General features: G+C 43.2%; 2 protein-coding genes across 2 annotated transcripts in view; one reads left to right on the top strand and one right to left on the bottom strand.

The window, feature by feature from the left end:
- Nucleotides 1-384: 384 nt before the first annotated feature.
- atp1b1a (ATPase Na+/K+ transporting subunit beta 1a) lies at nt 385-13,846 on the top strand. Its single transcript, XM_083647910.1, has 6 exons — nt 385-639; nt 6,631-6,759; nt 10,175-10,330; nt 10,872-11,059; nt 13,236-13,325; nt 13,461-13,846. The coding sequence occupies exons 1-6, from the start codon at nt 546-548 to the stop codon at nt 13,731-13,733; spliced, it is 930 nt and encodes a 309-aa protein (XP_083504036.1). The 5' UTR covers nt 385-545; the 3' UTR covers nt 13,734-13,846.
- Nucleotides 13,847-14,089: 243 nt separating this feature from the next.
- The window catches only part of nme7 (NME/NM23 family member 7), a 33,622-nt gene continuing 23,180 nt past the window's right edge, over nt 14,090-24,531 (bottom strand). Inside the window, exons 11-12 of the mRNA XM_083647906.1 lie at nt 15,617-15,724; nt 14,090-14,941 (exon numbers count right to left, since the gene is read on the bottom strand). Of these exons, the coding sequence (XP_083504032.1) occupies nt 14,909-14,941; nt 15,617-15,724 (141 nt within the window). The 3' untranslated portion in view covers nt 14,090-14,908. The remainder of the gene's footprint in view (nt 14,942-15,616; nt 15,725-24,531) is intronic.

Genomic DNA, 24,531 nt, shown 5'->3' with positions numbered 1-24,531 from the left:
ATGGAAACAAACGGAGAACAAACAAACATTGCCCACATGCTCCCGTTTATATATATAGATAGAAGATGGGGGTTGTCTGTCTGCCTTTGATCATACACCACTATTTATTACCCTCAGCAGACACTGCTGTTTCATCCCTCCAAGGATGAGGCAATGCTGGTAACTATGGCACCGCACCGGCATCATTTAAAATGGGTGTCGCAACATGTTGGATATTTTCTGTAGGCCCAACGGTCGACGTACATATGACCCGCCCCTTCCCTTCGCCTCTTACGCAAAAAGGGGCGAAAGGTTGTGATTTGCCAGATTCTCACCCCTCCCTCTGCCACACTCCCTCCCTCTTCGGGGGGCAACTTATTACGGGAGTTTGCGGGCGGAGCCGGCTTCTCAGAGGAGATAAATTGTGTGTGGTACAATAGGTGGAGTCGGGTACAAAACTGTCTTTTTACGTTTCCTCTTGAGGACAGGCAACAGCCGGTGTACCTAAACCAGGCCGTTAAATCAGTTAATTTGGAAAGAGAGCGGAACATTACCGGGGAGTGAATATGTCGGCTAATAAAGATGGTGACGGCGGCTGGAAGAGCTTTCTGTGGAATTCAGAGAAGAGAGAGTTTCTAGGACGGACCGGGAGCAGTTGGTGTAAGTAGCCCTCTCATTTTAAACCCATTCTAATGGAGACACGCGAAGAGCCGTTGGAAGAGGTTTACGCCGATAGAAATGAGTGGATTTGGCCGTGAGAGTGAAAGCTAAAACCGTCTCGGCGCGGATTTCTTTCAGGAGCCCCTCTCCATTTCCTGACTGCACAAACAGCACCTGTTAGATCTCACTGGCTTTGACATGCTGCCCGCTGCTGCGTCGTGACTTCGCGTTTCAATGGGACCTGTAGTGCAGAACGTAGAAGTTGGCCTGTTGACGAGGAGGGGGAAGGGGGGGATCATTTGTAAAATACAGAAGACTGACCAAGATAGCGCCTACTAGACAGGCTCCTGGTCGAAAGTCATCAAAATAAGCTTAATGATGTTAAAATCAATTAGCGCGCACGCGAAATCATTGATTAGCCTTGTAACGTACATTAGCTTAGTCTATTTGACGTTATATGATTCTGTAGAGTATCAAAATGTCGATTAGAGCACAGATTTACTGTCAAATCGAATAACACTGTAATAGCAAATGATTACCCTCGGTGGAGCCTATATCGGGCCATTCATTGATGAACGTCCTTTATCAAAAAGGTCATTTTGAAGGACAGCCTGTCTGTGCCATGCTAAGACACTTTTCTTTCCTAAACCAAATGGTGAAAGTTGGGGTTGGTTATGTCTCTCACTGCTAGTCCATCTCTTTTTTAGCCTCACACGGAGACTGACATTTTATTCCCCCGAAAAATAATGTGAATAGCTAATCTGGATCTGTCGGCTATAGGCCTGGTTTGATTATGCTTTCCTCCTTTCACTCAAACCACGGATTATGGATCCAGCTTTAATAGTTTTACTGCTACCTACGACTTGTGTTTTCCATATACTTTGGCTGTTCAGTTGGTACAATAACTAGATATAACCATAATAGCGCGCCTGTTGAGCTGTAGAAACCATTTTACAGTGACAATTAGTCATTTTTGTGTCAAACACAGCTGGGCTCGGCCAGAAAAACTGCTTGGTAACAACATGGTGCTGTGGCTCAGATCACGACTCACATGTCTCAAGGGCCGCCCCTCTCCCTCCCTCTCTCCATCCCCCAAGTTATTTTTTCCCCTCAACGAAAGAGAGGAAGGGGGAGAAACGGACGTTTTTGTCGGTATATCTTCGCTTCTAAGCCGGCATTAAGCCTCATAAACGGTTTCCGAGAAGGTCTAGCAATTATTTAAAGATAAATCACGATTGGTAACGTTAGTCAGTAACGTTAGCGATGTTGCGGTATATATTTCAACATCATATGACCGTATTATTCTTTTACAATTCACATAACATTAGTTATGCTGCTGTGAGTAAGCCCCTCAAATCGATGTGTGGGTTATATTATAGGTCTTTATCATACAGCGTGATGTCGACTCGCACTAAACGCAACAGGTCTGCCCTTGCTGAAACTTGTCTCGGTCTAGCTGTTATCAATGCTGGTCATTCAGGAAATGTTGATTTAATAAGGCTATGGTGTTTGAAGTCTCTTGTTTCTACATATTTTTTGTCAGTTCCGATAATAGACAAGGAAGAGCGTCGATCGCGTTTCTACTGCACGTTTTCTACCTGCTTTTGTATCGATTTGTTTCACACATCCGGGATCTGAGAGAGAGAAATGTTCAGGCAGTGTGTCGTGAACGTGAAGCAGCCATGGGGTAATGTGGTGATGCTGCCTGGCTTCCACACAACATGCTGCAGCAGACAGACAGACAGACAGGCAGAGAGACAGGCAGACAAGCAGACAGACAGAAGGCTAGTCGTGGGGGAGGTGCTTCCTTCAGACAGGTTGACAGAGCCATTCACCACCAGCAGTCTGCACCGTCTCCATTTATGAATTTTCATTTTCCATCCATCTAGGCTGGCTCGTGTTGTGCACCAATCACACACTAATGCGTGCTCACTCGCTCACACACACACACACACACACACACACACACACACGTGCACGCACAGACTCAAAAAGATGAGGCCTAGATCTGCTGTCCTACCTAAATCTCTGACAATTGGCTATAATTATAAACATTCCCATGCCTCAGATGCCCACATAGGCCCTAATCCTTGTTTTAGCCAGCAAACAAAACTGCTTGATCAATTTACAGGAAATGAATATTATTGAATCACAGGAATAGTCAAAGGAAACATTGGGTAACAGACTTCTCTTTAGACTAAAACTTCAGTCATCATAGATGCCCATGACACCGCCATTTGCCTGACATGGCAGTTGGAACTCACGTCACATGACACTAAAATAATTTGTTTTGCAAATGCTTGTTACCTAGACAACAGGGATTGATTGGAAGACTTGCGTTTTAAGGACGGACTGCTCTAAGAATAAACCACTGCACCTAATTGCAATCCTTCTGCAACGCCTTAGATGGAATAAATATCAGTCTCTGAAGAGGCAGTTAATTGCTTAATCTATTGCTGGTGCATCAGTGGGCGACTGATAGCATCGCAGACATGTGCTCATTAAAAAATAACTTGCCACACATTTGGTTGGGGGCGCTGTAACAGACAGGCTGTCAGAGGATCACTTGAAAGAGCGAAACCCAAAGCAGGCAGAGGAGGCATGTACACAGGCTGGCGCCAGAGCTCAGCATTAAAAGAAGAGAAGAAGAAGAAATAACATATTTTTTGTGTCTACTGAGATTTTGTGTAGCTGACTGTGATGGGAAAATGTGCTGCATAATGCCATCTATCACACACACCGCTGAACGGCTGTTGAGCGTACTGTATGTGGCGGGAACAGACCCAGTGGCGTGGCTGATTCTCCCGCCGCCTGCGTGTAAGGAAGGAGATAAGCTGAACCTGAGATCGACCTGCCTGGCTGGTTTTGTAGTGGCTGATCGGGACTTGTCCCTGCACTGGCAAGACACCTTGCAAACAGCCCACGCATCAGGAATGGAAACTTTTATGAAGGCCCACAGAGCGCAGTCTAAAGTCAACATATGACGTCAACACAATTCATACAATATGTACCCAATAAACAAAAACCAAGTATCTACATGTAGATAACAATCTTTAGACACCAGCAAGAACAGCTAGCTAACAATGATACAGTGAAAACAGTTAACATGAAAAGTGGTTAGATTGTCTTCATAGATTTCAAGGCCCTGAAAACACCTGTCACCTCTCGAACCTGTTGCGAAACGGTACGATCATAGTAATGATGTTCTTTGTCGGTGACATTCCTAGAAGTCTCATATAGTAAACTGGGAAGCACATCATTTTGGCAAGGTGCCAGGAGTAAGGTCACTGCTAAGAGATTGAGTCACCTCTGCCTTCATCCAACAGAGATGCACTGGAAATCCCAAATCTACATTTATATGTAAATAAATATAGGTTCATAAGGGTCCCAAAAGTGCAGTTAACATCAGCATAGGCATATTATTTCAAATGGAAGAGAAACATGCATTTCTGCTCTGTCTGCTGCTTTTATGGGAGGCAGAGGGCCTGATAAGATACATTTACTGCCTTTCATCTAAGCTTATATATTAAACCCACGTTGTAATGTAGTGTAGTATATTGCAGGTGAGTAAAACAATAACAATTGACCTAATCTAAAGGTGATAAAATAGTTATTGATTTATAACAATATAGCCAGAAGAAACATGAAAGCACCGGCGAAATAAAATAAACTAGACCGAAACCAAAGACTGAGCCCATTTATGATCTGTGTAACCCGCTAAAGTTCTCCGGGAGAACTTAAAATGCAAAGTACAAGTTTCTGTCAACAAAATGCGAATGGTGCGCCTGATGGATTTAACACTGTCGATAAAGCCAGAGCCAGAGGGGGAAAGGCATAACAGCCAGAGAGAGTGTGGTGTCTGCAGCGCCTCCACCGGCTCTTCTGCCAAACCTGTTGTCACTGCTGACAGAGGGGGGAGGGCTCTTCTGCCAAACCTGTTGTCACTGCTGACAGAGGGGGGAGGGTCTGACTGGAGGTGCCAGTGTTACTGACCAGAAAGACGAGTGACAATCTGACTCATCCTGATCTACTGGAACTGCAGCCCTCCTCCTATTTCACAATCAGAGTAGGCCAGTAGTTCTGAAACCTTCTTGGCTTCCTTCAGTAGCCCCTTCGCCCTGATTTCTGAATCCAAGTTCCCCCTTTAGCCGACTACAACATAGCTTAGAAAACGATTGCATAATGATGCAATGGATGAATGATAACCAACCTTTTGAAGAATATTACAAAATAAGACATGGAGTGAAAGCGTTGCAGTGTCTCCTGAGCATGATTTATTTTAACGTTTCATTTATTTTCATGATTTATTCTTACATTTTTACATTTTCACCTTTTTCTCAAGTACCCCCTGTAGTACCTGCACATACCCATAGGGGTACACGTACCCCGGTTTGGTAACCAGTGCCACTGGAGTAGGCTATCGTACAAAAATTGAGGGTGGGAAAAAACATGACAGCTGTTGGGTGAACCCTGCAGCTTTTCAGGAACTAAGAGAAACAGCCTTGTGTTCAGGTTGATGACTGTGCAGTTTGACTTGATCCAAAATGGTTTGGAAAGGACTTCCCCAGACAGAGAATGATAGAGTGCGATCTGTCGAATGACCATTGTTCTATAAAGGCTAATAAGATGGGAAGAGAAAGGAGATCATGCTGTACCATAATTCATGTATTACGTGCAATTCATTTGATTACGTTTCTTATACCAATTAGGAGATCTATACATAGCAGGGGTTTTCAAAGGCCTCCCCTCAGCCCCCCCCCTTCCCCCCCCCCCCCGGTTACTTGCTTAGTTTTATTATGTTATTTGATCCCATAGACGCTCGATAATTGAGCCTAGATAGCCTGATATTGCGGTTTGACTTCAGGCTACATCAAATAATAAAGGTCTGTCTGTCTGCAGGCATTTATTTGTTTCTGAATCTGGGTGTCACACACACTTAGACTATTCTATGGGATCTCATTTTGATAACTAATGCAAGAACTAATGTAATATTTTGTCACTTCCATTCACTGAAACTGTTTGAAGCCCCCCTGCATAGGCCCGCCCCCCACTTTGAAAACCTCTGATCTATTCACCTTATTCACCACGCCCACCTTTTCTCTCTTCCGCGTTACACGCAATTGTATTTGTTCTTCCGGTTCAGCGCTAGTTGGCGGCCAATTTCAAAACAAAACGTCACTATAATAATTAATGAAGTTTGGCAACATTCAGAATTAAGCTACACTGCGGCCAACTTCAGTGACATGTTCATAACGTTACTGCTGCGAGGAGCCGATGGCTGTACCTGGTCGGCATTTAACGTTAGTTACACAAGCACGTCGGCAGTGTTTTCTCACTGCCAGTAGCCTACAGTAGGGTTTGACAGATAGCTAGTCCGACCGGTGTCAGCACAGCCAGCGCTGCCAGTCCTCGCTGCTCGTTAAATATTTCCAAATAGGCGTTATTCTGATAAACTAGTCACATATATGTTACGTTCTCACCCGAAAAATATTAAAACTTTAAAACAGTCTGGTTTTTTTTTTGCTTGAAAACAGCTTTTTGGCAAGTCTAAAAATGACTACGGTAGACGTAATCTACTTCCCTGTCTAAAACCGGAAAGACGATTACAAAATGACATCATGCAGAAGCGTCCTTGTATGGGCAAAGAATAAGGTGCCTTTTTGTTGTTGTTGCTGAAATGTAATGGAATCAATCTTCCACTATTTGACTATGATGTATGTCACACATAGCAGTGTCACATATACATATATAAATAACAGCAGTGTCACCCTATACGTATATAAATAACAGCAGGGTTTTCAGGTGTCTAGAGATCCAAAATATATTTTTTGGGACACTCATTTATTCATTAACGCTGACATCATTCAACATTCAGTTAATCTATGGCATTTGATCGGTGACCTTTTTCTTCTTATGTTATGTTAGGTATGTTATGTTCACCCAAAAAGTTAATATCTATTTGTAATAAATATTAATATTTCCCCCCCACAGTTAAAATCTTCATGTTCTACCTGATATTCTATGGATGCTTGGCTGGAATTTTCATTGGGACCATCCAGGCCTTGCTGCTTACACTAAGTAACTACAAACCCACCTATCAGGACAGAGTGGCTCCCCCAGGTAACTATGCTCTTTGTGACACTTCTGCTTGTGCTTTTTCCACTCATCCATTGTTGCACTTGATTTGCTTCCTTGGAAAAGAGTTTTACAATGAAGCATTTTATACAACCGTAGTCCAAAGATCACAGTGTGGATTGGGCAATATCACACTAATCTTACAAATGTTGATTCATAATCAGAGGCAGTTATTAATGGCTACTAGCCTCTCCTGTTGTTGCCATGCGGCTATTAGTGGTGTGTTTTATAAACGTCTGTATGGGGTGTGCCTTTAGGCAGCTCCTCCTCACTCACTATTACAAGTCTGTCTGACCTTAGATAGGTTCAGCCATTTTGTCCTTCACTCTCTCAGCCAGTCAATGTTTCCCTTCAGGCTCCAGGGCAACTGTTTTACAGCTGCCATACACTTTACAACTCTCTGTCTTGTCACTGGACTGCTTCATGCGTGCTATAACTATACTGTATATTTAACAGGCAGCATGTTTGCATAATGTACATGAGTATGGCAGGTGAGTTTATAGTTCATTCTTAAAAGAAGAAGGGGGGGGGATTCTGTTTTACTTTTTCACTGCTGAGGCCTCTAAGCTTGTTTTGCTGGGGCAAATTCTTTCTGTAATCTTTCTGTAATCTGTACGCTGAACGACATCAAACACTGCAACATATTGTACTCGTAAGACTAGCACTGCTTTTACGTACTTTGCAGACAGTGCAGTGCCAAAGCGTTTCTCCCTAGCCTAGTCTTTTTGTGCCACTGTCTGTGTGCACAGCACATGCTGGCTGTCGCCTTGGGGTATTTTTAGAAGCCATTGTAAATGACGGCCTTCATGCACATGGGTTAGTTTGCCTGCCGTTTTGCCTGTCGGCCATTTCCTCTCTCAAAACTGTTGACAATCACAAAGACTGCCTCCGCGCAAAGCAACGGCATAAGTAGGTGCAGAGTGTTTTGAGTTGAAGTGAGTTTCCATTGGTGGCCCGATAAAGGAAGCAGAGAGTAGCTCGAGTTTTTTTTTTACAGCCAAAGCCCGCCTCTCACTCTGGGGCTAAAAGTTTCCATTGTGAGAGAGACACACGTGAGAGCGGGCGGGTGGGGGCAGGGGATTGGTAAACTTTCACAGGCCTCCATTGAAATTGAGATGTGACTAGATGTTAGTTCTCCCTCAGTTTTACACAAATAACTTGAATGTTGCTCACATGTAGGGCTGGGCGATATATCGAATATACTCGATGTATCGCGGCTTGTGCCACGTGAGATGTAGAAATGACTATATCGCGAACATTCGAGTATAATTGTCACGCATTGTTTATAACTTAAGCCGCCGGCATGACTCGCTTCACGTTTCCTCTTGTCAGCTCTCTCTCTCAAGGGAGAGCTCTGTCACACTCAAAAGGGAGGGGGAATCACATGGATACGTCAAACGCGTCAAACCGCGTCAGACACACCCGTCCTTAAAGGAACACTCCGCCGATTTTCAACCAGCTTTGTATCATTAGAACATCAGTAGTATATCAGAAAACTGTAAACGGTTTTTAAGTCTGTCATTTAATTTGACAGTTATTGAGTGTTAAAGTGTGGACCAGTGACATCACTGGTCCACACTAACTCAAATTAATAACTCATTAACTCAAATCAACTCTCAATAACTGTCAAACTATTCATCATTCATCTAGTTTGACAGTTATTGAGAGTTGATTTGACTTAATGAGTTATTAATTTGAGTTAGTGTGGACCAGTGATGTCACTGGTCCACACTGTAACACTCAATAACTGTCAAATTAAATGACAGACTTCAAAACCGTTTACAGTTTTCTGATATACTACTGATGTTCTAATGATACAAAGCTGGTTGAAAATGGGCAGAGTGTTCCTTTAACCTATGTGCGATTCAAAATCACGCGTCCGCACCATAGACTGGCGAAACATGGCCGCCCCCAGTGTGGCTGTTGACAGTTTCAAATTATTACAAAACAACCACTATTGCAATTTGCAATACATGTTCCGCAAGGTTTCTGAGATTAGGGGAAAGTCTGAGCTGGCGGAGGCAGCGGATTTGTTTTGGCATTAACGTTAGCTGTTGTGATGATGGCTTTAACGGGGCTAACGTTAGCTAGCTGGTTAGGCTACCTAGTTGCAGGGCAGCGCTCCACAAGCGAGACCAAAACCCCCGCATTTAAAGCATTTCCTACTCCCAGAGCTGGCATAAACCATAGAGAACCTCATGCATTAGCCTACTCAACATGAAACGTCCAGGGTTTGTGTCTCCAAAAGGAACTAACGCTAACGTTACATGCAAGCTAACGTAGCTGCGGGGCAGTCATGATCTATTAAGGAAAACGAATGCGCAAGTGAACATCACATACGTGTATTTTCTTTAATCTAGACTAGAGGCATCATTTTTCAGTCAAAAGTGAAACGACACAGATATGATGGCGTATAGTGAGGCTTTCCATGCCTCACTATAGAACTGGCCCCACAAAATTCAGACAGCATCTTGCCATCATGCCAATAAGAGTCTAAATTTAATTTTTTATGTTTTATCTGCAGACTAAGCAGCTAGGCTTTCGGTTCTATAAAAGCCATTATTTTTTGTATTGACTATTGAGTGATACACTTTACTAAAACGATCATATTATATCAGAAGTGTTGTTTGTGTTCACAGTAATGTCAGATTTGCTTAGGTCAGAGCTATGGGATATTAAATCATCCATCTTTGCTCACTACATCTGCCCTTTCTTCTTTTTTACCCCAGGTGTGCACTGTGCATAAAATACTGGTTAAGAACTTATGGAAAAGTCATGGAAATCCATTGGTCAAAATGTGTATGAACTCTGAAGGGTTAAATTGAGCATTTATGAGAGATTTCAAAAATATCGAGATATATGTCATGTATCGCGATATAGCCAAAAAATATCGCGATATTCTTTAGAGGCCATATCGCCCAGCCCTACTCACATGTAAAGATAGCAAATGAAGAGCTCCACACTAAACCTGGAAAAAAGAGAAATACATGTGGTGTTCCTGTTTACTCCTCTTACCCATCTCACTCTCGTCATGCCACGCCTCACTGAGGCCTTGTGGACAAAGTCTGTGGAAAATTACTGCTATACAGAGTTGACAGCGCCATCTGACCAAACCCCCAAGACCCCAAATTATCTATTGTCCCTAGATAATAGACTGTAGATCCTAATGTCTAATTGGGAGGGGGGGGGGGGGGGGTGGTAGAACTTTGAAATCTATTATGCCTACAGATAAGATAATCAAATTTAATGCTGAATTCTTAAAAAAAATACCTTGCATATTATTTTGAATAACCGTTTTTGACAGAATGCAGGAACATTTTGTGAATTTGGTACTTTTACCCCTCCTATAGTAATTAATTTCTGTATCAATGAACTTATGTTTTCCTTTTCTGTTCTTCAGGTTTATCACACACCCCACGCTCCGAAAAATCTGAAATTTCTTTCGATATCAATAAGCCGGCCTCGTATGAGAAGTACCTCAAACCCATGAGGGTGCTGCTTGAACCGTATGATCACAAAAATCAGACCAATGCCACGATCTTTGAAGAATGTGGAGGCAAGTATTAGCAACGTCTTTATTTTCAGAATTAACTTCTGATATTTCTGAAAAATCTGAATACTGCTATTTTTTTACATTTGTAAATACAGTAATATAATACAACTGCAGTAATAAGTAGTATTGTTGTGCTGTGTCAATTTTTTTTTTACCATATTTTTATTTATTTCTTCACTGTACAGTTGTCAACAGCATTATGCATTGTATTATAATACACTTTTCCCCCACCAAACAGATAATAAAACAAACAAGCAGACTAATAATACCCTCCCACACACATACATCCCTACTCTCTCTCCCTTTCATTGGGAACCAGAAATGAATATAAAGCGTATGGCAATACATGTTAGCCATACATTTCAATGGTACCTCTAATAAAGAAAATACATTTGTAAACAGAAAATAACATTAAAACAACATTTTCAAAAGAAACCGGCCTTCATCCCCTTCTGGGGTCTACCACACGTTCACACCGTCCTGTGTTCAGTTAGTATGCATGTATATTTGCAGGTCTAATGTGTCTTTTCTGCACCGGTTACAGATACCGCTGCAGGATACATGATGCGTGGAGATCTGGAAAGCGAGAAGGAAGGAGTGAGGAAAGCTTGCCGTTTCCGCAGGGAATGGCTGGAAACCTGCTCCGGACTGGATGATGTCAGTTTTGGCTTCAAGTCCGGACAGCCGTGCCTCATTGTCAGGCTAAACAGGATTGTCTTTTTCAAGCCAAGGGTAGGTTTTGATTGATTGATTGATTGATTGATTGATTGATTGATTGATTGTTTGATTGATTGATTGATGGATGGTAGGTTTACTGCACTCTTGTATCACATTAGTTTTTATGAATCATAATGCTAATAAACAGGGCTGGGTTCAGTCACACAGGACGTGTGTGTTGAAAAGTGAAACTGTTGCTTGAAAGTTGAAAAGACTTTTTCTACAGGAGTAAGAACAGTTGAATTGGCGAGTTGATGCAAATTTGGATTTCTCTCAAGTACATTTGAACTAGAGGGCGCTCGGTAGAGTACATACTGTACCTCCACCAAACTGTGTACAAAGTTTCATCGTGTTAAGGCTTTTTTGCACATCAAGTCCGTATTTTTCGACGAAAATTGTCGCACATTTTAAAATAAATACCACTTCATGTTGTGTCACTCACATTTACACGCTGACTCTGAAACTTTCGTCCGTCATTAAAGTTTCCGGAACAGGTTCGATTTTCTGTGTTTTTTTTGCATCAGTCAATAGCCCTGTGCGAGCTGTTTGACCCATCTGTGTTTTCCGATGACGGATAAAAAAAACGCATACCAGGAAAAAAAAGCACTGTGTGCAAAGACCTTTAACGTGAATCTGTTTGGTAGTTAGGTGCCTTTTGTGACTAGCCACGCCCATTGCCACGCCCATTTTAGCCAGTAGGCATGTAAATTTAATCAGTTCTAAGTTGGCCCATGACCTACTTTTCGACAAAGTTTTGTGCAAATCGGTTCATAACATTTTGAGATATCCTGCGGATGGACAGACACATGACCTCCCGGCTAACTGTTGGCTGCTGTTAATTACAAGCAGTTTAATTTGGTATCAAAATGTAACAGTAGCAATGTAACAGTATCAGTGTAACCGTATCAATGTAAAAGTATAAATGTAACGGTGGTTGGACATCTCCCATTATCATCCTGTGGGGTTGGTTCATTTGCCAGATTTCTATGAAAATTTAACTGCAAAGATCAAATGTTTGAACTAAAGCTTTAGATAAAGTTGAAACAAGTTTCAATTAAGTTACGGGGAAATTCAGGTAAAACTATTGTGCAACCAGTAAAAGTTGCATGCAAGTTGCATGGTGATGTCAAGCCACATTTTACAGCAGCGGCCTAAAGCTGATTTTATGGTTGTCGTAGTGAGCCAGGCACGAGCAAGCGTGCGCCAAACATGCCGTCATCGCGCTAGTCACGTCGGGTACGAGCCTCTGCAACCGCTGGCCGCATACCTGAAGATTTCTGTAACAGCGCGTGGGCGTGCCACACTTTGCAAGAGAGAAATTAAATGAAGTCACTCCACTGAGCCGATGTGTTGACCAAACTTCTCGAACCATGTGGTAAAACTTTGATTTGTAACTGTTAATTTTTAGCAATTTCAAGAAAACTAGAAACTAGCCTACCGTGCGTCGTCTTCCTCCTTCCCCTCCTCCTCCTTATTGCTCATTTCTGCCATCCCTCTTGCCCGTGCCGCTCCTTTCTAGCCTACCGTGCCTCTTCGGCGTCCTCCTTGCAACGCTGTTCTGTGTCCAGTCGCCACCATTACAGTTGCGGACGCTTCCGGTCCAACGTTGTCGAGTTTTTCGACAACGTACGAAACTCGACAACGCACGGCCATCTTGGTAGGAAAATAACAGGTGATTGTGTGATCAATTAACAGGTGATTACAATCAACTGACACAGCCAATGAGTTGTGTGTATTGTAGCACCATCTTGGTAGGAAAAAGGCTTGTGACATCATGGGAATACTATGGATTGGCTTTTCATTGTCACTTTTAATGGCCCGTTTCTCACTCATCACTGTACAATGTAACATGACGAGCACTTGGTTGCAACACTGACCCATAACAGCCTCGGTGCATGCAGGGAGCTTGCGTGGTCTGCTCAGGCATGCGCTGCGGTGCCTCGCTTGACTATACAGTATCTGAAGCTTAATTCTCCAGCCAGCCACAATGGACCCTTTTCACGGGGGCCATTTTGTGTCGAAAAGGCAGGGTAAACACAGGTGCAAGCAAAACACTAATGAGTTTCCAAATTCCAATCATGGAAGTTTGACCCCCTTATTAGTGTTTTGCTTGCACCTGTGTTTACCCTGCCTTTTCGAGCATGACATAAGCAACTGCTCAGGATGTTCATCAACCGCCTTCTCTTTTCAGGCTCCAACCAACAAGACACTCCAGACACTCCCGGGGCCTATCCAAACCAAAGCACAGCCCAACATGATCCCTATGCACTGCACTAATAAGGTACATATTCATATGACAGGATCGAGAAAGAATGTATTTGTACACAAATATATGCTGTTATAACTGTCAACACAGTATCAGAAAATGCTGTGAAATGGTCTGATTTTTACTCCGATACAACCGTTTTCCTTGCAGAGAGACGGGGATGTAATGAAGGTAAGAGATATCAAGTACTTTGGCTTTGAAGGCGGCTTCCCTCTTCAGTACTACCCATACTACGGCAAACTGTTGCAACCGCAGTACGTCCAGCCTCTGGTGGCCATCCAGTTTGCCGACATCGACCTGAACGAGGAGATCCGCATTGAGTGCAAAGCATATGGAGATAACATTGGCTACAGTGAGAAAGATCGCTACCAAGGACGCTTTGATGTTAAGCTCACCATCACTAACACCACTGGCACCTCATGACCTCAGCTGAGATGAGCACTTTCCTCTACGCCCCAAATTAAAAAAAAACAAATTAATTTAGAGAAAATAAGAGTACAAATAAATACGACTAGTCTTGGAACATTCATAATATACAGGACCTACACTTAATCTGTGTGCTTTACACTAGCTTTTCTGTGTTTGTCGAGGTTTAGAATGTAAAATACAAGAGTAGCAATAGCCAATATTTATTCTGTAAATGAAAATATTCCTTGAGCCATGGGACATGTTCATTTATTACTGTAAATTGCAATTCCACTACTGATGTGTAGCGAGCTGTGTTTCTGTCCCCAAAGTATTTCTTCCCTTTGTGGTTTCTATATATTTTTGGAGTGTCCAGTGCTGTAGTCTAGTCATGTTGTAATCTGTCGTCTCATGTCAGCTTTAGTGGTCCAAGGTGTGTGTGTGTACTCGTTTCTGCGTGCAAGTGTGTTAGTTAATATGTGTGTGTTAGTTAATGTGTGTGGATGTGTGTTGATGTGCTCTTACTAACTGAAATACTGGCATGGTACTCTGAACCTTTATGACCCATGTACGAGTAACTGACTGCGCTCCATGGAATCTTCTTTTCTTTTGTCTTTACGAAGTTGTTTAAGTTGATTGTGGAAGGCTACATTTGTAAACCGTTTCTTTATTGTTCACCTCAGCTGTGGGACATGGTTTAACGACATTTCTGTTTGATATCCATACTTCTGTTCATTCTTAATTCAGAGTGTAGACTGAGCTTTGTGGGTCCAGCCTGGAAGACTGTCACCTCCATGGAAACAGTGGCAACTCAGTGCTTTTAGAAATCTGTTTTGCTGGAGACATCACGTGATGTGGTGTAACTTTCTATTGAATGTTTTAGCCATTTTCATGGTGGAATAATTTTATATTTATGCAGTTGTACATTTTTTTTTCCACAGGAAAAAGCATAATGTTTGAATCCAATACCAAAGTCGCTGGTCAAAAGTTATATCAGAAGCAATGCAGTACCCCGTGTAATAAGATGTTTAGTTGGTGTTAAAGTGCTTAGTTCAATGTTGAAGATCAAAACACTTGTCAGGAGTCCATCTACTCTTGTCACTTTATTTAATCTGGTTAAGGCTGAAACAATAAACAGAAAAAGAAGCCGGTTGTGAAGTCTTTGAATACATGGTGAAACATTTGTTTAATTGTTATCCGTCCAATATCTTGAAGAAATACTGCACCTGCGAAAGGAAGAACATTTTTATTTATTACCTGGCTTTGAAAATAGGATTTTGCATTGTAGATAAAGATTCCAACCATAGAGTGGTCTACTTTAGTTCTATGTTAATACATCCAGACTATACACTTAATCAGGTATGATCTGTATTAAACTATGCTTGAAAATGTCAGACAGCCAGTTGTTTCCCCTTGATATTAGTCTAGTCAGGTTGGCTTCTGGAAGTGGAAGCAGAGTGAAAGCTCCATTCTTGGCTTCTGTGCACTAGCTTTGGGAAATGGCAGCCCAGCCAGTCAGGCTAATGGTTAACAAGGAGTCATTTGTCCACTCCACAGATCAGGAGCTTGCCTGAACAATGACGCCCCAGCGGGTCAGAACAATGACGCCCCAACGGGTCAGACCCACTCCCGACAAAACAATGGTTTTGTTTCAAATTCCTCTGCCATTCTTTCTCTCCTCAAACCCCGTGTGATCTAAAGGGTGCCCCAGCCCACACAGTGGAGTCATGAGACTTTGTTCTGGGCTAAATGTAACAGTTATTTGTGCACAGACTGAAACAGCCAATGAAACCCCTATTCCTAGGATCTGAAGAATTACACAGATGATTAATGTGGGCGTATTCTACTGTGCTTGTCAAGAATGAATGCATGGGGTCAACGGTCAATGAAAAACCACCTACCTCCAAAACGCCATCCTCAGGGAGGTCTGTACAGTGGACGGCATTTTGCACTTTGTCTTTACCATAGAGAGCTCGCAGCGTGGTTGGACGGAGATGTCTTGCAATTTCCTGTAGAATGAAAACATTTGTTTTCACTGACAATGCAACAAAACAGTGATTTTGACACACGCGCTGGGCATGCGGATTGCGGAAGTGAGAAACACACTCGCAATTCCTACGCAATTTCCAGTTTGAAATGGCACATTTCTTGACTTAATTTAAAGTTTGTTTTTTACTTTTAATCCAATTCTAAAAGGCAGTGATTTCAGGTTAGGAAAGCTCTTGACTGGAAAGCGCTCCACTCACTGAACAACATAGGAGGATGGGTCTTTGTAGAAAAATCAAACTTGCCCTGTTCATTGCATCCGTGGCGTCAGTGCTGATCTATGGCTCTGACACATGGACCCTGACGGTCCCTGAGTCAACAGATGGAGCACAGACTAAACAGATGCTACACACGGATGCTTACACACGCCCTCAACATCGACCCTGGCACCCCATGTCACAAACGTAGATCTTTATCAAGAGCTATACTCGGTGAGAAGATCTGACTCGGGCGGCTGAAGCTTGCCGGTCACTGCTATAGACATCACAGCACAGAAGCTGGTACTGTGAGAGCCGACACACACAACCAAAAGAAGATGAAGACTACACTTCACAGCGAGACACCGGACTGACTGCAGGAGAAATTGGAACGTGTATGCAGGCGAAGGAGGAATGGAGTGCCATCATTAATCGAGGAACCCACTCCACCTTATGATGATCTCAGGTGCCAAATATATATCGCATTTGTCCATTTCAAGCACAGGCTCTCCCAAGGTCACAGCCTAGCTCGTCTGCCCTCTGCTAATGTCTGCCTGAAAGAAATGCGATACCCCCACAGGGTCCACGGTCAGTGAGGGACCATAATGTAATCACTTTACAAACAAAACTATCATCTTCTCTGTGGAAGATAATGGAAAGTAGGTCTACAAACTATAGAGCATACAATACTCAAACCTACACTGATGTGAGCACATCAGACATTTTACAGGTCTGTTTACAAAAAAGGTCCCGTGCAAACGTTTTATCTTAGAGACTGTTAAGTAAATCAAAATGTCCAAGCTCCATATCATTCTGGGGTAGGCAAATAGCTACTTCAGTAATGTGGAGTGAATATAGCCCATGCCAAAATTACAAGTAACTTCGTGTTCCATCATTAGAGCAAATCATGACCACACATTTCAAACTAAGACCTACATTGTAACGGCAATGTTCCCTCTTTCTCTTCATTACAGATGAATCAAAAATAACAAGAACAAGGCACACAGTCATTTCCATAACACCACCAAGGGGTTGTCTTGTAGAGCAAGGGATTTGAGTCTGTCTTAGAGTAAACCACTTCCTATGACAAGTCCTATGTTACGCTCCAGTGCTTTAAGCATTCACACAAAAGACAGGAACCAGTTTCAAGGTCATCAACTTGCCTAGCCTTGAAGCCATTAATGTCTTAGAAAACAAAAACGACAAACAAAATAATTAGTCGCCTGGTTCAATTTGTTGCACGCTATAGTAAAAAACTGACTGTGAAAGGAATACGGGAAAAAACAAGGCAACTGGTATTTAGTTATACATTAAACAGGATGAGTAGACTTGGGTTTGTGTCTCAGGGAAGTACCGGTAGCTACAGTATATCCTGTGCATAGCTAGCTCGTCTGTACAGTGACCTTGACGAGGCCTGTTGTTTACATGCCCCACACTATGTGAAGCCAAAGATGGCAGAAAGGGAAATGGCAATGGAAGAATTCTTAGCTAAAGTCTGCTCTCTGTAATTACATTACTTACCCACGAGTGACCTGCTGTTAAGAGAGCTTAATTTCATTTTAATGAGTCCCATAGTGTGCTGGATTGATGCTCACATAGGGTCTGCTGGCCTTTGTGGAAAGGACAAGCCATGACAGCGGCCTGGTAGCTACAAGTCTATGCTATATATATATATGTGTGTGTGTGTGTGTGTGTGTGTGTGTGTGTGTGTGTGTGTGTGTGTGAATCTGCTACCCCTCCTATTCTAGTCACCTGAGGAAAGTGGATGGGTAGATGTAAACAAAAATTGGAGAAACCACAGTTAGAGATGTTCTAAAAACTACTTTTCACTGTGTAACTGATGCTTGGTGGCTGGTTCCAACATGATTAAAAGCACAGACATTGTGTTTTCTCACTTACCTCTCTGCCTTTCATGAATAAGAAAACAGCATAACAGAAGGTCATGCATATCTCTAGTGATGACAGGTGTCTTCAAAATTTATTCAGAGATACTAGTGAGGCCCCTATCGTTGCATCAGCGCTGTTTCTAGGCCGAGCGCCTGGCGCTGCGCAAATCAGTGGGCGTGGACCAGCGCACTTGCTATCTTGGTATCGGCGCTACACTCAGCCTCAACCATTATAACCACGCCTTTTAAGAGTAAAATTATGCATAGTCCGCTCATTGGAGAATTGCAGTAAAGAGACACACGCTTGCCTTTTAAGCTCCAATTCCTGGACAAATCCGGTAAAACCAGACAAAGCCAAGCGCTCTGCCGCCCCCCCCTCCCTTCATCCAGTCTGTCTATCTCCATATATAGGCTATTATTCCATATTATTATGCTTCTCAAACCAATCTAACTGCAGTTTAAATACTGCAAGCATGTAAATACCCTACACTATAGCAAGATCAAAGTGAAAAGAATGTTCTAAATGCATCAGCTAGAAAAATATAGCCTATTAGATTGGTGAAAGTTTGTCCAGAAAGATATCATTTTCTCTCGCCTGCTGCAGGAAGGATGATGCACATAAATATAGCCTACATTATGTAAAGTCATTGCATACATGTGTTTTTATTGTAAAACTAAATGTGAAGTAGGGCCAAGTTATTGGAGCGGACATCACAGTATAGCAGATGACAGTAGAAGCGCGTTCCGCTGTCACTTATCTAAATCACGTTAAATCGACAAGGGGTATAGGCCCAGGAGGACATATATGTTTCACATAGGGTGGTGTTTTCATTTCGATGTTTTATTTGGTCCAATATTGAAATGTTCTACAATTGGAGGTTGTGTTACCATTACACATTATTTAGATCCTCCCTTAATATAGGTTTTCGGCTCATTTGGTTGCTATTTAGTAGCAAAATGGAGAAGCACAATGCATGCTGGGACATTCACATTGCAGTGAACTTACAACTTATTTTTTCTATGGGACGTGTTGTGTCTGTCTGAGCGAGGGAGTCAGAGAGAGAGAGTCGTATTGTGCCTGTCAGACTGATATGAGCAAGAGAGAGGGAGTGACACAGAGAAGGGTGACAGAGGGGAGCCAGAGGAGTGCTCCGCGCAACCGGCGCACTGAATAGGCCTGCTTTTCAAAAGCGCAAAGCGCTAAATTTACGCCAGGTCGGAAGATATCAGTAGGCCGGTATTTAGCGCCGACACGCCTAGTCTCGCCCATTCTGGGACTGCGCCACACCCATTCGGCCTAAAGCGCATTTGGCAGCGTAAAGCCATGTTGATATCTTCCCGAGGCAGGCGCAAGGCATGTTTTTTTGCGTTTAAGGCCCGTTTTAGCGCCGAAGGCCTGTGGGAGAATAGGGGCCTAGTGTGGGCGACTGACTATTCAACCTTTGATGGGCATCGTGCTTCACAGGTTCTGGAATCCTAGCATTTGATAAATTGGACAAATTTAGACATACAATATTTCTTACGCTATTAAATTCACATTTTCAAAGTACTGATGTTTGGTCAATTGGTGCGTCTGCCCTCTGAGTGACATTGGGCAAAAAACTCATTCCATGCACTGTACAAATGATTGACAGGACATCATAATCATTACAGAGAGGTCAGAGCGGTTAAACAGACCGGGACAACTCGCCTTTTGTCTCACAGAACATTTCCATACTCAGGAAGAATCGTGATCCATTCCTATCACTGTGTTAGCACTGCTCATTTTTGCCCAAAGTGTTATTAGCGTATATACTGTATAAAGTGCCTGTCAGGTATCATACTAAGACATCTTTGTCCTACCTAGATGTATGCGTTACAGGTCATCCACAGATACGCTCTTCGTGAGATGAAGAGCAACAAAGGGTAATGTGCTGAGCTAAATCCAGCACAGTAGCCACCAGGGACAGCTACTATCTTTTCCACAAAAGCATTATGCCAGGCCTATTCAATTGGCGGCCCGCGGGCCACATCCGGCCCGGAAGCAACCTCTGTGTGGCCCAGTGAGCATGGCCATAGACAGCTATGACTCTGTGTGGCCCAGCGAGCAGCATGGCCACAGACAGCTATGACTCTGTGTGGCCCAGCGAGCAGCATGGCCATAGACAGCTATGACTCTGTGTGGCCCAGCGAGCAGCATGGCCATAGACAGCTATGACTCTGTGTGGCCCAGCGAGCAGCATGGCCACAGACAGCTATGACTCTGTGTGGCCCAGTGAGCATGGCCACAGACAGCTATGACTCTGTGTGGCCCAGCGAGCATGGCCACAGACAGCTATAACCTCTGTGTGGCCCAGCAAGCAGCATGGCCACAGACAGCTATGACTCTGTGTGGCCCAGCGAGCAGCATGGCCACAGACAGCTATGACTCTGTGTGGCCCAGCGAGCAGCATGGCCACAGACAGCTATGACTCTGTGTGGCCCAGCGAGCAGCATGGCCACAGACAGCTATAACTCTGTGTGGCCCAGCGAGCAGCATGGCCACAGACAGCTATGACTCTGTGTGGCCCAGCGAGCAGCATGGCCACAGACAGCTATGACTCTGTGTGGCCCAGCGAGCAGCATGGCCATAGACAGCTATGACTCTGTGTGGCCCAGCGAGCAGCATGGCCATAGACAGCTATGACTCTGTGTGGCCCAGCGAGCAGCATGGCCACAGACAGCTATAACTCTGTGTGGCCCAGCGAGCAGCATGGCCATATACAGCTATGACTCTGTGTGGCCCAGCGAGCAGCATGGCCACAGACAGCTATGACTCTGTGTGGCCCAGCAAGCAGCATGGCCACAGACAGCTATGACTCTGTGTGGCCCAGCGAGCAGCATGGCCATAGACAGCTATAACCTCTGTGTGGCCCAGTGAGCATGGCCATAGACAGCTATGACGTCATCAAGGTCCGGACCTCGGTAATTATGGGACAGTGCAGTCCATGTTTGACGAGCTCAGTTTTTAAGCTATAGCGGAGCTTCAGGCATCATCAGAAACTAGATATTCCAGATGTATACGTATCTCATGCTAGTTCGCTGGGAAGCGGGCGTAACATAGCTCCAAAGTCGGCAACGTTTTTGATACAGGTACATGTGTGTGTGTGTGTGTGTGTGTGTGTGTGTGTGTGTGTGTGTGTGTGTGTGTGTGTGTGTGTGTGTGTGTGGGTGGGGGTGGGGGGGGTGGTCGGGGAAGGTACTGTGTTATTGGTTAGTTACTGTTATTGTCACTTGTTATGATTCTATGCATTGATAGCTCTTTTTATTCTGTTTTTGCACTTTGTGATGTGCCTGGGTCAGATATGAGACAAAAATACATGTTTTTATTTCAAACATGAATTGTCATTACCAAAAGCTGCTGGTGGTGGTTGGTGTGGGTGTGGGTGTGTGTGTGTGGGTAAATGGGCTGCTGGAAATCCGAAAGTCTGGCCCATCTACTCCTGGTTTTAAATTGTGGCCCAATTGAATTTGTAATTGAATAGCCCTGCATTACACTAATGAAGATCAATATATATTATATTATAGCATACTTTTTAGCATACAAGATGGAAGGCTAATAGCTTTGTATATGTATATTTAATTCCTGTATTGTGTGAAAAACAAGCTAGGATATACAGTCACCGTTACAGTCACAGTTAGTCCGGTGCTTTATTATAGTCTAAGACGATGTAAGGCTCAGGCCACACTGTATGGTGTGATCACAGTGCAGTACGTATGTGTAAGCTGTTGGACTGATGCTTAAACAAACTGTTGAGTTCAATGGAAAGTGTATATTGGGAGGCCAAGAGACCCTGAGAAGAAAAGACAAAAGGGTGTGTAGAGTATGCAGGCTGGGTAAGACAGAAGACCGCTGTGTCTGTCCACTCTGATAACAGGACGCATCACAAGACACAGCACAGTCTCGTGACTGAGTGAGAGCAACACAAGGCAGCCGCGGGTGTGGAGGTGTGGAGGCCCTAGGATCCTTTTTGGAAAGACATCTGACACCTAGTTACAGGGCGGTGAATACAAACATTCACCGTCTACATTGGATGCCTCTGCTCTCTTCTGTAACAGGCAACTGTAATAAAATTGATACTGTCTGCCATCAAACCAGTTCTTACATGATAACGTGGGTTCAGAGTCCAGCGGTCCATCCAGGTCTACAGGTCATGTGTTTATCCACACAAGACCTGTGGCATTTATAGATCTTTAATGGCCTGACACTAATCAATAGTCTATTGTTCCCACAAACAACCGACCCCTAACTGTTGATAGAAACTCTAGCCTCTTCACACAGCCCGGTGTTACAATGTAACTGATACTGGACATATCAGTGTTTGTCTAGCCCCGTCCATCAATCTGATAACAAAGCCTGGAATGTCTCGACACACTGTATTTGAAAAGAGAACATGCCTGTACTTTGGCACTTGATATAATTATGTTTGTGAACATGTCACATCAAGCCACACCCACACAAATAGTGTTCAGCTAGATTAACTAGGCACATTCTCTGCAAAGCCCTCTGAGACATGCTTGTGAATTAGGGCTATACAAATAAACTTGACTTGACACCTAAGTACTCTGTTGGGTAACGTCATCAGATAGCTTACATGAGCAAGATCTACATCGCTTCTTCTCTGGGATGTCTCTGTCACTGTGCTCCAGTGCCTTTGCACTTTCTCACGTATCAAGTGGTTGAACTCCCCTGAGGAGCAGGGCAGGTAATGTGTTCGGGTTATTTTGTCAGACAATACTGGGGTCAGTCTAAGGTCACGCAGTGACAAAACAGCCTGACCTCACCGTTACCTCAGTCAACTCAGAAGCCAATCAGGACCTTAAGGAGGTAACCTACTGACTGCACAGAAAACAACCACAAGGCTTAGCTCACAGAGTTCTTAAAGGGACACTCCACTGAAAAACAATGCTGGTTTATTTTGCACATAATCTCACACATATCTGAAAACTGTAAATAGTTTTGCAGGTATTACTTTAGTTGGACAGTTATTGAGAGTTGATTTGAGTTAACTTGTGGACCAGTCATGTCATTTGTGCATGAATGACATCACTGGTCCACAACTTAACTCAAATCAACTCAACTCTCAATAATTGTCAAACAGTTTCGCAGGCATTGGTGTTTACAGTTTTCGGATGTGTGAGATTATGTGCAAAATAAATCTAAATCTTTTTTCTTTGGAAGATGACATCATCCTCTGTCCAAATGTGAATGGGCAGAAGTACAGACTGTCTCTGGAGCATTCAAAGATTGTGGAAGAGATAGACTGGCTTGAGAGACTATAATAGCTAGCTGTAATAAAGTGGTGTAAAAGTTGTAATTCATCAAATGTATGGCAAAAACATTTTTACAAGGCTTGTTAGACTTGTGCAGGTTGATGAATCGGCAGTTATTTTGACACCATGAGGCAATCATTGAACTGTGGGTGTATAGTGTCATGTGACCTGGAAAATATTAGCCATTTAGTCATAACACTTATCTTCCTGCTCTGTGGTGAGTGACACATCTTTAGTCATAGTAACGTTTTGACAGTGTGGACTGTAGGATTACAAGCTCAAACAATAAGTCATAAACTGAAGATACAAAATGATAACGGCCATTATTTCACACATGCTACAGTCAAAAACATTAAAAATACTATATAACTTGACATTTAAATCTATGTTGTTACTGCAGTCAAACAGTTGCTATCTCCAGCTCAGACAAGTTGCTGGGGTTTATAAACAGCCTCTCAGAACCAATCAGGACTGCTATTTCACATACCCCCGGGTTGGTCCCGCCTACGTTCGTTAACCCTTTACTGGATGTTTTTTGATTATTTTTATTGGGCGATTGTTTTTTATATATATATATATATATCTGCCGTGACTATTCGACTAATCGACTATTGTAAATTGGGACTAGTCGATAACTACTAAAATTCAGTAGTTGCTCTAGGGTGGAGACTCTGGAGACGATGCGCCATGGGCGCAACATGTTGTGGGATTTATGACATCACTGATGATTTGACATCACCGATGATTTGCGATTTGCACAAAATGTGACCAAAATCATGACGAACAGAAATGATTGGCAATTTATTAATGTGGTAGTCAAAACTATGCAAACAGAACAAACACCTGAATATCTGTTTCTGGAAATCTAACATAGCCATAAGACCCTCCCCTTTCCAGGCAGCACTCCACTGAATGAGTGGCGGCTGCAGGCATCATAGGGCCTGGCTGCCACATGTCCATTGCAATATGGTCCACATTTTGTTAACTTTGTTGAACTTGTCTAACTCAGCCGGAACTAACCCTTGCACCTGTCGCGACGCCAACTGTGGCTACTGCCACCTGCTGGACCAGCAAATAATAACCATTATGGTACACTGGAGGAAATGTCCGTTTCTGACTTCTGAGAGTGTTTTCTGTCTCACAAACACAAAATACCTAGAACCAGACATGGGACCAAGTCACTTTGGTCCAAGTCTCAAGTAAGTCCCAAGTCATTTGGTCCAAATCTCAAGCAAGTCCCAAGTAATTTTGTTTTGGGCAAGTCAAGTCAAGTCACAGGCTATGTCAAGTCCAGTCAAGTGTACAGGTTATGTCATGTCAAGTCAAGTCACAGGTTATGTCAAGTCAAGTCAAATCACAGATTATGTCAAGTGCTTAGTTAAGACAAGCCAAGTC

The sequence above is a fragment of the Poromitra crassiceps genome (assembly GCF_964638095.1).
Source record: "Poromitra crassiceps genome assembly, chromosome: 12".
Taxonomy (NCBI): domain Eukaryota; kingdom Metazoa; phylum Chordata; class Actinopteri; order Beryciformes; family Melamphaidae; genus Poromitra; species Poromitra crassiceps.
The sequence above is the reverse complement of the archived record's forward strand: the minus strand, read 5'-3'. Positions and strand labels throughout refer to the sequence as shown.

Bases quoted from the DNA above. Each gene is read 5' to 3' on its own strand.
- atp1b1a (XM_083647910.1), top strand. From the start codon at position 546: ATGTCGGCTAATAAAGATGGTGACGGCGGCTGGAAGAGCTTTCTGTGG. The intron at 640-6,630 runs GTAAGTAGCCCT...TCCCCCCCACAG, and splicing joins ACGGACCGGGAGCAGTTGGT to TTAAAATCTTCATGTTCTAC. The intron at 11,060-13,235 runs GTAGGTTTTGAT...TTCTCTTTTCAG, and splicing joins TTGTCTTTTTCAAGCCAAGG to GCTCCAACCAACAAGACACT.